Raw genomic sequence first — 14,055 nt, 5'->3', positions numbered from 1 at the left:
CAAAATGCTCCCAGGGGTTCTGAGCTATGTCCTAGATTTCCTCTAGTCTTCCCAAAATGCAACTACCCTGCCACTCATCACTGTCCAGGTTATAAATTTATAAGTCCATTAATCAAGTGCAATTGCTACATATTACTCATTTATGAGTAATATGTAGCAATTGCACTTGATTAATGGACTTATAAATTTATAATTTGTATGCTCCTGTGAGTGTATTCTCTTTTGGATTTTGTCTATTTGGTACAGGAACAGCCATTTTTGTTTAATTTTAAACTCATCACTGTCCAACAGCACCTGCCTTCTAACAGCAGAGGTGGATATGAATGTTGTTCTGATAGAAAACTGCACTGAGATCCATTCATTGCCTGCTGTTAGAAGAACTGTAAGGAAAAGAGAAGCACCCTTAAAAGTAAACTGCAATCCTACTCCTATTATTGGTCAGACTTTTTGTCTTATAGTCACTTTGTAAATTGGTGTGAATTGTATGAAATTGTAAAAAAATAATTATTGTCTTATATGCACTGTGCCACTTTAAGAACATTTCACATAATATAATTTTGAAGAGAGTCTTTAATGGTACATTGTTTGTTCCCTTAGACGTGGTTATCCACCCGGGTTTTTGCTGTGAGAAGAAGGCAGGTGCTGCCTCTCGCAATCTGTTCTTACAATTACTGCTACTGCAGCTGGAGGCCTCAAAATATACAGAAAGCGTTTTGTTTGTAGGCTGCTCAGTGAACTGTTGTACTTTTTCAGACTAGCATAAGTAATCAGCATTTTAGAATATGATAAAGCAAATGTGTCTCTCCTTTTAGATACAGATGGTTGCAGACTCTAATGTTATAAAACCTGAAATTCCTCAAATACAACACTTAAAACAACAATTTTCAATAAAAATTAAAAACATTTTCATATGGCCTTTAAACATCTTTAACCATCTTCAGAGATAATTTAATGAAAATACAGATACTTAAAAGGTTGGAGCAGACTACCAGATAAACCCATAAAAGATAAAAGAAAAATTACAGTACAATATATTCATTTTACACTGGGGAGTGGTATGATTCTCCACAGAAATTCCTAATTAGAACAGAATTGATACCATAGTTGAAGGCTCATTTTTCAGTATATTAAGCAATTTTCTATGGGACTGGCTTGGAAAATGGCTTTCGTTTATTAATTTTGTCAGAAACATGAGGCCAGACGCTGAAGCAAAGAACAGTGGTTTAAATTGTTCCCATTATACTTATTAATAAAATAAAAGCAAAACTCTCATAGTTACAGTTTGGCACATATTTTATAACCTGTGATTTCCTCTTTTACACCAAATTAAAATGTCAAGTTCCTCACTGTAAATTTCCTTCTGTACATTGGTGTCGTTCCCCAGAAGTGTTTTTTCAGGGGACAGGGCAGGCAGCAAAGACCCTTTCCACAAACTCTGCTCTGCTCATGGTTCTCTAGTTCCAATCCATTATTAATAAGAGGAGATCCATTTGATCAATACCTATTTAAAAACAAGGTTCCTGCTTAACAGTTGCTGCATGATGACGATTGCCTTAGTTTGAAGGAGAGCATATAACCAATCCATTGACGGAATTGCTAAGCAACAGTTCTGTTAAATTCAAAACACCTCTTGATTTAGGGACAAAAATAGAAGCCAATTCAAATTCATCACTGAGTTTGTGAACAGTGAAAGGGGAGAAAAGAATAATGTCCACTGGTGTAAAATTCATAGACAGATTAAAATAAATTAATTCACATCAGACAGTCTAGAAAAGATGGCCTTCATGGTAAAACATGATAAATATATAAATGTCATAGAAAATGGTAAAATATGATAAATATACATAGATAGATGTATAGATAAATGTTAGATGAAAAGGCATTAGAGAGGAAATCCCAAGACCGAAACAATAATGGATGGTAAGTGGTAAGTAGAACCACTGCCACCCTTCATTCTCTCTTACTCTCTCCCACTCACACATACAGATTACAGAGATGTTCCAGATCCTAAATAGGGGACAACTCCTGCCTCTTTGATAGCTGTACAGAAGGATTAATTTCACCATTCAGATTTGGCCAAAGTTCTGCAAGTTAGAACAACTTGCAGCTGAGCAGTGTCCATACAGCACAACACCTGAAGGAATAAAAACCCTAAAAAACACTGAATCTGGAAAGCCTACCAATATACTATTTGTTCATGGATAGCAAGACTTCATTCAGGTTTCTCCTACAATGAGGGGTGGGAGCCAAGGATTATCTATAAAAGTTGGTTTCTGCCAATTGGCACAGCTTTGTTATTTCTCCCATGCTCTCAGTAACAGCAACAAAATCTGAGGAGCTTAACCTGTATAAAAAAAACCCTCAGTGTGGCATAGTGGTTAGAGTGTCACACAAGTATCTAGAAGATGCAGGTTCCCTGCTGGGGAGAATGGAGGGATAGAAATGCAGCAAAATATAAAGCACAAAGGTGGGAACCTCCTCTTGATATTGACAGGCAGCTCTATTGATCACATTTTTATCCTACTAATATGCTGAATGATATACATGGTTCTTACCTGCCTCATTTTGTCTTTACAAGCCTGTAAAGTAGGTTAGGCTGAGAGAGAAAGAGGATGAGTGACTGAGTCAAGGTCACCCAGTGAGTGAGGATTAGAATCCAGATCTCCCTGTCCTTCTTTGACACTCTAACCACTGTACCAAGCTATCAATATTATAAGATATTCAGAGCTGCTGATGCTCCATGTCTTTTTCTCCTTCCTTCTTGTATCATCTAGTTTAATATAGGATTTGACAATACTCAGCACCACTTATTGTAGTTCTGTAACACATTTCATTATTCCTTTTAAACCAGGGGTATCAATGCACTATGTGGTGCCTTACCTCTGTCTTCATATCACATTGAGCTGTTTTAAATTGGCCATTATGAAAAGAGGAGAAAAACAGACCAGAGCAGAATCAGTTCTGGGTCTCTACCTAAAGATGACTTTTTAAAAATATTGGACCTATGTATAATACTGGAAAACATTTCATGAATTGTAATGCAGATAAGCATAAACTGGTTGCTCACCACCTCTTACTGTAATCTTGTAACACATCCTATTTTTTTCCTTGTAGACAAAGCCTTTTTGTCCCAGAATTAAATACATAAATGTCAGACAAAAATGGCAAAATATAATACTTTACTATCTTTTTTTAAAAAAAAAGTCTAACAGAAACAGCATACAGGGTGACATGAGAAAGAATGGAACAGGACAGGAGATGACGTTGTCCAAGATACTAAGTTCCCCATGGTTAACTTACTGGCTATTGTTAGAAACAGAATGCATAATCAGATGGATCTTGATTGTTACTTTACTTTAAACCTGGAGATTATCAGCATGATACAGCTAAGCTTTAAGTCCCATTGATTGTACTGGAAAATTAAAGAGTGTATAAGCCTTTAAGCTATTTAACAGTCACAATTACTACACTAAAGAAGATTGTACCAAATGGAAGTGCCAATGCTAACACTTACTGAGCTGCTCCTGGAAAGAATGAAACAGTTTGGGGGAATTCTGTAGTACAAATCATCCCAACCTAAAGCCAAGCACAAACCCTGCAAGACTGAGCTGCTCTCATGATTGTAAGAGGCAACGGAATCTTTTTCCTTCTCTTGCAGAACTGAAAGACTTCCCACACCAGTCCTAGAGGCTAACAAAGTTTATTGAATACAAAGAGCATAATGGCCAACATCAATAAATTCATTCATACTACCTCCTGCTCTGACCAAAAGGGTTCACATCTCAAAAGCCCAATTGCAGGTCTAAGATTTTACTCCAGAACTTCAGCCATGCTGACATCAGACAAAAAACACAGAGATCTTACCAAGGGTTTTGACGCACACTTGCTCCTAATTTTTGTAGCAGTTGATCCACAAGGATTGAAATCACTTTCAGTATGGTTCTTCTGCACATCTCCCCTCACTGCTGCATGTTTACAGTTGTGGAGTCAGTTTATTTTGTTCTCCACATGCCCTAAATAATCAAGATTTTCAAGTGGGGATGCTGTCATCAGTGGCATTACAACACACACACACCCTTTTGTGCATGTTTATATTGCTGTATCAATATTGCTGATTTTTTTTAAAAAGGTCCAACCAAGCCAAGGGAAGAAAAATCTCTGATTCCCACAGCTTGCTGCTGCCAGCAAAACTAGCTTTCAAGGCAAGCAGGGACTGGAAAAAAGATGAGGTATTTGCAGAGTAGCTAAGATGCCCTCCCTCCCAGAGTGACCTGCATCCCAATTCTAGGCATGTTTACTCTGAAGTAAGTCCTACAGTATTGAATGGGACTTCCATCCAGGGAATTGTGTCTAATTTTAACGCACAACATGAGAGATTAAGGAGCTGGGAGGGAGAGGACGGGGCAGTGGCAATGGGGGCGGTGAAAAGCGCACTTGTTGAACAACTTGCCCTCTGTACGCACATAAAGGCACAGTTCCACAGTGTGTTCACCACAGCTGTCCCACTGTGCTTCACTGTGGTTGCATAGAACTGGGATTGATAGGTGGCACATGACCCAATGAATTTGTAAGTATCTGGGTTTCATGGCTTGTGACTCTGACAATTCCCACACAGCTGGTCTTTCTCTCATCCCTTGCAGAACTTGGCAAGAAGGCTGCTTGGAGCTGCCAAAGAATTCCTTAAGCTTTGCTTCCCTCCCCACATTGGCATCTCATCCTGTTTGCCAGTTTAGTGTGTATCTTGCCCTGAAATTTTAGTGCTAGGTGAGCTGGCAGCAGCAAGAGGGAGAAATTAAGAGATTCTTCTCACTTCAGCTTGTGCAGAAGTTGGGAGATAAACCAAGGCAGTATGGGGCCAGAACTGATGAAAAAAAACCATACAGAAAAGCCCAAGAGTCTTACCAAGAAGGAGGCTCGGCGCTGAGATGATTAATGCTAAGGTTGTGTAGGAACAATCCCACCCATCCCCCAAACTCTTTTTCCTAAACCTGTTTTTTCCTCTTGAGCTGCACTAGGTTAAATACCTTGATTCTAGCCCTTTCTACCCCTCAACTGATAATTGTTTGAGTCATACAAAAAACGAGCAGATCCACCCCCCGTGGACATTTCTGGGGATGATCTTTCTCCTGGAATTTTCTCCTGTTCTAAAGGCTAGTGGCCAAGCCACTCTGTCTTAGTTATCAGCCTCCCTGGCATTGTTTGGTATAGAAGAGGGCGGTGGTCAGGTTGAAACTGCATGTAACGTACTTCTTTCTTACATACTTATGTATGTCTCCTAATTAGAGATGGGCACGAAATGAACCATGGAACAAAATTCCGTACGGAATAGCTGGTTTGTTTTCAGAAAAACACGCGTTCCATGGGATGGCGTTATTAAAGAACAAACTAATTTTTCCAGCCATTTCATAGCTGGTTTGGAGTTTCACAGACCCCGCACCGGTTTCAGCCCATTGGCTGAACCCAGTGTCGGGTCTGTAAAACTGACAGCTCCTTTCTCCTGCTACCAGAGCAGCAGGAGAAAGGTGCTGTCAGTTTCACAGACCCCGCACTGGAACCAGCGTGGGGTCTGTAAAACTGACAGCCCCTTTCTCCTTCTGCCCAGGCTGTCAGTTTTACAGACCCCACACTGGTTCCAGTGTGGGGGTCTGTGAAACTGACAGCCTGGGCAGCAGGAAAAGGGGCTGTGAGTTTCACAGACCCCTCAGCTGAACCCAGTGCGGGGACTTCGAAACTGACAGCCCCTTTCTCCTGCCACTCTGGCAGCGGGAGAAAGAGGCTGTCAGTTTCACAGACCCCATGCTGGGTTCAGCTAATGGGCTGAAACTGGCACTGGGTCTATGAAACTGACAGCCCATTTCTCCTGCTGCCCAGGAAGGCTCCCCAGGAACACACTCCAGGCAGACACAACGATGTCACTTCCAGAAATTATGTCATTGCACTAGCTGCAAGAATGCTCCTACACTTAGTTTGGAGTCAATTTTTGCCCCAAAGGGGCCCATTCTCAAAGAAGCACTCCTCCAACTGGCATGACAACATCACTTCCAAAAGTGACATCATTGCATTGGTACCAGGAGCACGTGTGTGGAAAGTGCTTGCACAAGGAGGAAATTCCTTGTAAATATGTGAGGCTCCTCTCTCACTGGAGCCTTCTCCTGATCCTACCAGCTCTCCAGGCAGGTGTCCTCCGGCCTCAGATGGGCAGGGAAGGGGGTTGCACCACCATGTTCCTTCTCCTGCCCTGAGAGTAGCAGCACGCTCCAGGGCTGTCTCTCCCTGCAAAATCCTCCTCGGCCTTCACAGGTACCTGAATTTAAAGGCCTCCCCTTGCCCCACCTCCCTGGCTCTGCCCCCAATCGCCACCCAGTCTTCCTGACTGGCCCTGCTCCCAGCCTATCTGATAGGAGGGCTGGGTAGACTCTGCAGTCTCCTGGCCCCACCCACTCCATCCCCGCCTAGGGTGGGCCATTTGGTATGCTCTCTGCCTGGCTCGCCCTTGCTGCTTCTGAACCCTCCCTAGTGGCTCCCTTGGCATCTTGGGGCCTGTGCCTGCCTGGCTTGTGCTGATGGCAATCTCCTGTAAGCCTGGATGAAGTGGAGCCATCTGGGCAACTGCAGGAGACAGGTGAGTCTGCTGAGTGGCTGCAGGCTGTTCCCCAGAGTTGTGCCTGGACGTCGGCTGCAACTGGCCTAAGGGTGAGGGAGGCCTGGGGGCCTGTAGGGGTTCCTGCAACTGAGGTACTACCAGAGGCTGTGCTGCAGGGCCTAAAGGGGGTGTCTGCTGCTGCAGGGCTGGTGGTGGGGGGTGGACAAAGGGCCGGCGTTGCCAGACAAAATACAAGGAGGAGATTCCTAGTAAGTACCGGAGGGCATAGAGACCTGGGAACCCTACTTAAGGACTGCCTTCTCCCATATGAACCTACCCGTTCATGCCAGTCATCTTCAGAGGCTCCGTATCGGGTGCCCCCACCATCTGAGACTAGGTGGGTGAAAACACAAGAAAGGGCCTTCTCGGTCATGGTGCCAAAACTTTGGAACATCCTCCCCCAGGAGATTAGTTTGTCTCCCTCTGTTGGTGTCTTCCACAGCAGGTGAAGATGTTTTTGTTTCTTTTGGCATCCGCCAATAACTGTTATAGGGCTTTCTCCCTGGTTTTGGTGTTGTGTCTTTATTAACTTTTTATATATTATTTTAAATGTTATTTTAATGTTCACATGTGTTCATGTTCAAACATTCGCCACCTTGGGAACCCTAAAATGTTTTAAATTAAAAAAAAGTTTTTTAAAAATTAAAATAAAATAAAAACATCATCCCAAGGGAAACTCAAAACCTATGCTTATTGTAAAATGGATAGGCCTTTTCTTCTCTGTGTAACAATGTATGGTAAAACAAGCTCAAAATATAGAAAAGCAAAACATGTAGTACATTTCCAAAGATTAAAGCATCTTATTTGTTGAATGTATCGGTATTCTATAAATTCATCAAACATTCTTGGAAAGTTAGCATTCTAGATTCACTTGGCAGCAACATTTTAATTAAGGTGCCTATCAAGAAAGTCTCCTATGTACCCATAAGATTCTGTTCCAAGGATACTTTTGTGTTATTTTGTGCAAAAAGTGTCATACAGTTGCTGCAATTACAGTGCTCATGCCAAAAACGAAAAACAGAAATATTATGACACTAGAGAACTGGGTAATGATATTAATTATTACTACTCAGCAACTGCTGGTCATGAAAGAAATTGAACGACACTCAGAAAATAACATAAGTTTTTATTTTACTAATTATAGACATTTCATTATTTGGCCTCACTTAATTAGGTCTGTGTTTCATTTGTATGAATGGAAAAGCTTAAAGAGATGTCGTGAGGAGCACCAAGTAAAATTATAGATTATTACACCGGAATAAATATAACTTGGTAATCGCAGCATAACAGCTCAAACATAACATGAAACATAACATGAACATCAGAGCCATCAAGAGAAGGCTCTGATGATCATGGATCCTTCCCAAAGCTCTCCCAAAGAGGAGAGGGTGATTTTGCATTCTCCCTCCGTAGCCTCCTGACTCACTTAGCTGATTGTAACTTTGGGAATAAACTTTTTACTGGGTTGGAAAGGACTACTGAGGGGAGGGGCGGAATGTGGGAAAGATCTGTAGTTCTTGCTTCTGCAAATCACGAGATTCAGCCCATGGTCTACTGAAACTATAGTTAGTTTGAGAAACTACGATTCAGCTTAAAAAATGATACTAATTTCACTACTTTCTCACTGCCTCCTCTGCAGAGATCTAGTTTGAATTCCAGTGCGCTTTGTGGTAAGCGTGGTCCTTTGTTTCTTTTGATTTCCCCCAGTCTAGTGGCTTCACAGACATGCAATACAGTGCTACTTAATGAAAATTAATTTTATATCCTTTTCTCTACCGTTTTTGTCTTGGTTTTATTATAAGCATACACACACTGACTTTTTACCCTTCTGTAGCAATTTTAGGCACTAAGTAACAAAAATGATTATAAAATTTAAAAATATTGCCACTTAAAAATTAGGAATTTGTCTCTTTAAAAGTTAAACATGTTGAGCAAAAAAACCTCAAAAAACTGTGTCTTTGCTTTGACCTATCCCATCAATAGTACCTTGGTAACCTAAAGAAATGCTTAAAATGAGGTTTTGTTTACACTCGCAAAAAGAGGGAGCGATGATCTGGTTTCTCTTGCACTAGGAGGCTCACCTGGTGGACTTCCATGTCCAGCTGCAGCTGTAGCAATGGCAAAAGCGGAAGCAGGGGAAACTGAACAATGACTGTTGTCAGTCGTCGGTACTGCAAAGAAGAAGAAAAAAGCAAGAAAAGTAAGCTTGACTTTATGCATGTAAAAGAAAGAAAACATGTTAAAATTATGCCTGTATATGCATGTAGTCTCTTCCTGAAAAAACCAGATGTTGCTGTGAAGAAGGAAGGAGAAATGATCTGATTTTTATTTTTAATCATGCCAACATTCTTCAGCAGGAAGTTAGCCATGCTTTCCAGGAGCGGAAAGCTCATGAATGCAGTTTCAAGATCACTTTCCTGGAAGATGGCAGTATGTGAATTATGTGGAAAAGCAGTGTATGTAAATATGTTTTCACATTTACAGAAAAGTAAGGAGGCAATAATCAAACTCTGCCCAGATCCCCAGAAGTTGCTCTTGCCAGTTTTCTCCTGACAACAGCAGTGCCATACTCTTTATCCATATCCCACTTTTCTCCCCAATGAAGGTAATTTCAGGTAGGTAGCCATGTTGGTCTGCTGCAGAACAGCTGGATTTGAGTCCAGTGGCACATTAGAGATTTTCAGGCTATGAGCCTTCAAGAGTCAAAACTCCCTTCTTCAGATATATGAAGAATATGGTATCTTAAGAAGGTAGCTTTGATTTGTGAAAGCTTGTATGCTAAAAATATTGTTGGTTTTTAAGGTGCCACTGGTCTCAAATCTTGCTGTTCTCCCTAATGGAGACCCAAAGTGGCTTACAGCATTGCCCCCTACTTCATTTTATCCTCACAAGAACCTTGTAATGAAGATTAGGCTAAGAGTTTGTGACTGGCCCAGCAAGCTTCCATCAAGGTGTTTATCCGGATCAGGTACACCCTGCACATTGGTTAGAATGTCAGATCACCTGGCATTCTCAGGTATACCTGAGGAAGACCCAGGGCCAAAACTTGTTTCTGCCATGAGGGTTCAGTATCAGATCTTGAGCCAATAATCATCTCTCAGCTACAGCAGTTGGAAGGATACAGTGAAGGAAGGGATCCATGATTGCTACCTTAAAGGAATGGCAAGATAAAATCTAAAAATATAGTAACCTATCATTCCTGGATTTAATTTCAGGAAACACTGTATATGGATGAGGTTCCTGAAGGTACAGAAGGCTTCTTGCCTAAGTAATGCATTCTTTGGGACACAGGGCTAAACTAGGCAACTCTGTAACTCCTCCCTTTCCATTCAGTTTCTCTGAATGAAAATGTTTCCCCAAGATGCATTACATCATAGAAGAGAAAAGACAAATAATAGATACCCATGTCGGGTCTGTTCTTTTCTCCTTCAGGGTTTGGGGATAGAAACTGGTATACTGTGGTTTCTATACCATCATGGCCTTATTCTAACTAAGGCCTCCATGTAACTGCTCTATGTGGCTAAACTGCATGTCAAGGGATCCAATCACAGGTACCCAATGACATGAATAATCTGGCCCTCGGACAGAATAGAAAGTATGTACTTCTTTATAATGTACTAAGTGGAATGTTTACACCTCCAACAGTTAGTAATACCTTTAAGACTAACCAATTTTATTTTAGCATAAGCTTTCGAGAATCAAGTTCTCTTCTTCAGATGCCTGATACAGAGACTGGTCAAACTGTTTGACCAGTCTCTGTATCAGGCATCTGAAGAAGAGAACTTGATTCTCGAAAGCTTATGCTAAAATAAAATTGGTTAGTCTTAAAGGTGCTACTGGACTCTTTTTGATTTTGCTACCACAGACTAACACGGCTAACTTCTCTGCAACAGTTAGTAATGGAAGCTATCTCTTATCTGATTACAGAGAGAAATGTGGAAATTTCTCCGTTACAAATCTGCATAAGGAAGAGGAAGCAACAATTATTTGCATTTCCTGTTCCATGCACTTAAGCTTTGGTGGAAGGCTCTGCTTGCAGAAGTGAGATGCAGGATCCAACACATGGAGCTGAAGTTCATGTTGTTATAACATTGCATTCTTTAGACATCTGGTGATGAGACAGATATGCTGGAGATCTACCAAAAGAATTTCAGCTTTTAGTTAAACATCCTATAATGAGTAATTTGGATACCATCTGTACATTGCCACACATGTAGAAGCAAACACAGTAACTTCCCATTAACAAGGTAACATAAATCGTATCACTATATGTTGTGAACCATATGTTCTTCTAGTTTGATTCATTCAAATCAGTCAGGAATAAGATGTGACTCAATATTTTTCTTGAACAAACGTACATCTTGTTCAAAATATTAGAGTATTTCATCACATCCTTAACACCAATATGCTTTTTATTCTCTCATTGCTCATATGCTAATCATTTAGATTGGTTTTATTCACATTCTGTTTTCACTTTATATTTCAGAAACATAAACTGAACATATTATTTAATGTCCTTGACACTGTATGGAAATGCCTACCCTTGTCCTTGCTACTGATTGTACTGATCTCACACTATGTAATCCGCCTTGAGTCTCAGTGAGAAAGGTGGATTATAAATTAAATAAATAAATAAGTTTAATAACTTCATGACACAAAAAAGACAATTTCTTCTTCAGTATTAAGTCTACAATCCACCATTGCACTACAAGCTTAAAACCTGGACTTTTAAAAAACCATTAAACTTACATTGTATTAAAGCCAAAGGTTTTATCTTACCTCCTGGTGGTCGATAGCGTAAATGTCGTGGAGTTGAAGGAGATCTACAGGGGGAAAGTTCAGGTGTATCTACAGATGAGGCACTTTCTGGGATTGTGCGGTCTACTGACACAGACTCTAGAACTGCTGCTTTAAAAATATGAAGGTTCATTTTAAAACCAAGATGGAAAATGATCTAGGGGTTGCCAGGTCTCCTTAACCTCTTGGCAGGAGGGGGGGGGGATGACCCAGCACTCACCTCCATGACATTCTCGCTCCCATCATGGCACAATGATGTCACTTTCGGGAGTGACATCATTGTGTGGGCCTCAGGAGTGCTTCCTGGCTTTGCACCACACCAATTTGGGCCCCAAACAGGCCAATACTTTAAGAAACAGTCTGGCGCAAAGCCCAGGAGCTCTCCCGGAGCCTGCACAACGGCATCACTCCTGTGAGTGATATCATTGCACTGCACTGGAAGTGCACCCCGGGAGGCCCGTTCCTCTGCCAGCAGGTGAGTGGGGGGGGGGTAGAGGGTGGGAGTAGGGCATCCCCCGCCCCCACCGGGGGACCAGCAACCCTAAAATGATCTTATAACTTATCCTACCATAAGACACTACAAATATATTTTAAAGACTATCCTATTTTCCCTTAAACTCTGAATCCAAAGCATTCCTTGTCTCTGAGTACAAATTTTGTACAAAAGCAGATTAATTTTTAAAGAGATAATGGAACATCTACTTTGCAAAAAAATTGAAATGAAAAAAATAAACAATGGAAGAAGTACCTATAAAAATAATGTACAATATGAATATATAAGTGGCTTAGAGCCTATGGAGTATTTCTTCAGGAGCTCATGAAATGCAATGTTCTCAATTTGTACCACCTGCAGCAGCCTGAATCCCAGTTGTTGAAATCTAGAAACAGGATTTTGGGATGCATTTCAGGCTGCCACTGGAGAGGGGAGGTAAGAATGTTGTATGCCATGAATGCATATCCCTCTGCCTGCAGAAATACTTTATGTGATCTAAGCCTATATTCTTTAATTTCAGCAGTTTCATTAGATTCTTGAACTGGGCTAACTCCAACATCAGGCAATGGAAGACAATCTTTTCTATGCTACTGTCCCAATACAGTAGCTCTGTTATTTTTGCAATATTCTGAACAGAGAATTCAGAGTACTTAAATTTACATATTATTATGTATGGTCTGAACAAAATACAGAAATTTATGAAAAATACTGGTCATCACTGGAAATGGTAATTTAGCTGACATAATATCCTACTGAATTCTGGATACTTGCAATTAATTTTGGACAGTTCTAATTGGACATTATTTCTTTTAACACAGCTTTTTTATGTTATAAGATGTCCAAGATAGCACTTTGGAAGTTTGGTAACGAATTAGTTAAGATTATGCCACTGCAGCAGCTGCTCACAAAAATAAATAAATAAATGAATGAACAAACAAACAAATAAAACAGCCTTCTTAACAGGCAGTAATGATATAATTGCAACAGAGTCTGTAAATAACCTGAAGACGTAACCTGAAGACATAATTCTTAAACAGAAACTGATCTGCCAATAGTGAAGACAACAGTTTCATGATCCTGCATCCATTTGAACACACTAAATCACTAGATCCATGTGGAAGACAGAAAAATCACTACTGACCTATTATAAAAAGTCACAAAATTGTCTTAATATTAAATGGCAGATAGCACAGCATGATTTATTGCTTTAAAAAGAAATCCTTCTGCTGGAAGAATAAACAGCAAGATTTGTGTCCAGTGGCACTTTAGAGACCAACAATATTTTTAGGGTATAAGCTTTCAAGCGTTAAAGCTCCCTTCGTCAGATATAAGTAGGAATGGCGATCCCTGAGCCCAGCCACAGGGTAGGAGGGGTTTTGTAAGGAAAGGTGTCAGGATGCAAAAGTACAATACAGACTGATTAGAGCAGAAATTAGAATCTGTAGTGAGATAAGACTCTTATGACCCTGTTTAGCCCCATTGTTTTGAATGTGCGAATAATACCAAATTCAGCAGTCTCTTGCTGTAATCTTCCCTTGAAGCTTCTCTGTTTGAGGACTGCCACTTTGTGAGAATGCAGTGAGAATGGGTTGGGGTTTTGGACACAATTGTGATCCATACATATTTTTACATTATATTTAAAATAAAATTCCCAGCATAACTTAATGCTGATACAGCTTATGAAATTTTATCCTTTTGTAAGAAGAATAGCCTTGAAGAAGCTTTCAACAACAGGTCAATCCAGGTGCTGAACTAAACAATGTTTATCAACCATTAATTATCTTCCCACTGCCTTTGCCTCCTTTGTTGAATGCTGAGTCTAATTCTGAAGGCTGTGTTTGTCAAGATAGATATTAAATACACACCAATACTGTATCACATCCTCCCATTTTTGTTACCAAAATCCTTTCAGTTTCTGAAATTTGTCTTTCAAATGGGACTTCTTAATAATACTAAAAGTCATGTATATTCTGTGCTGAAAATCCAAATTTACTATACAAGAAACTAAAATTCAACAATAAGAATAAAGTATGCAAAATAATTATATTTTCATGCATTAGGGTTTTTTTCCCCTTCTGATCTCAGGCTCTTCAGTTTCTTTACTATCAGATCAGCATAGCAA

At 40.3% G+C, this 14,055-nt stretch overlaps 1 protein-coding gene across 2 annotated transcripts in view; it reads right to left on the bottom strand.

Moving 5' to 3' along the window:
* The window catches only part of RASGRF2 (Ras protein specific guanine nucleotide releasing factor 2), a 159,218-nt gene that overhangs the window by 48,823 nt on the left and 96,340 nt on the right, over positions 1–14,055 (bottom strand). Inside the window, exons 16-17 of one of the 2 annotated variants that reach the window (XM_054987368.1) lie at positions 11,423–11,551; positions 8,725–8,814 (exon numbers count right to left, since the gene is read on the bottom strand). In XM_054987368.1, coding sequence (XP_054843343.1) covers positions 8,725–8,814; positions 11,423–11,551 — 219 coding nt within the window. The remainder of the gene's footprint in view (positions 1–8,724; positions 8,815–11,422; positions 11,552–14,055) is intronic. The other variant, XM_054987369.1, reaches the window with a different exon arrangement.

Source organism: Eublepharis macularius, chromosome 8 (genome assembly GCF_028583425.1).
Source record: "Eublepharis macularius isolate TG4126 chromosome 8, MPM_Emac_v1.0, whole genome shotgun sequence".
In the NCBI taxonomy this organism is placed as follows: domain Eukaryota; kingdom Metazoa; phylum Chordata; class Lepidosauria; order Squamata; family Eublepharidae; genus Eublepharis; species Eublepharis macularius.
Note: the sequence above shows the minus strand (reverse complement) of the source record. Positions and strands in the feature narration are given on the sequence as shown.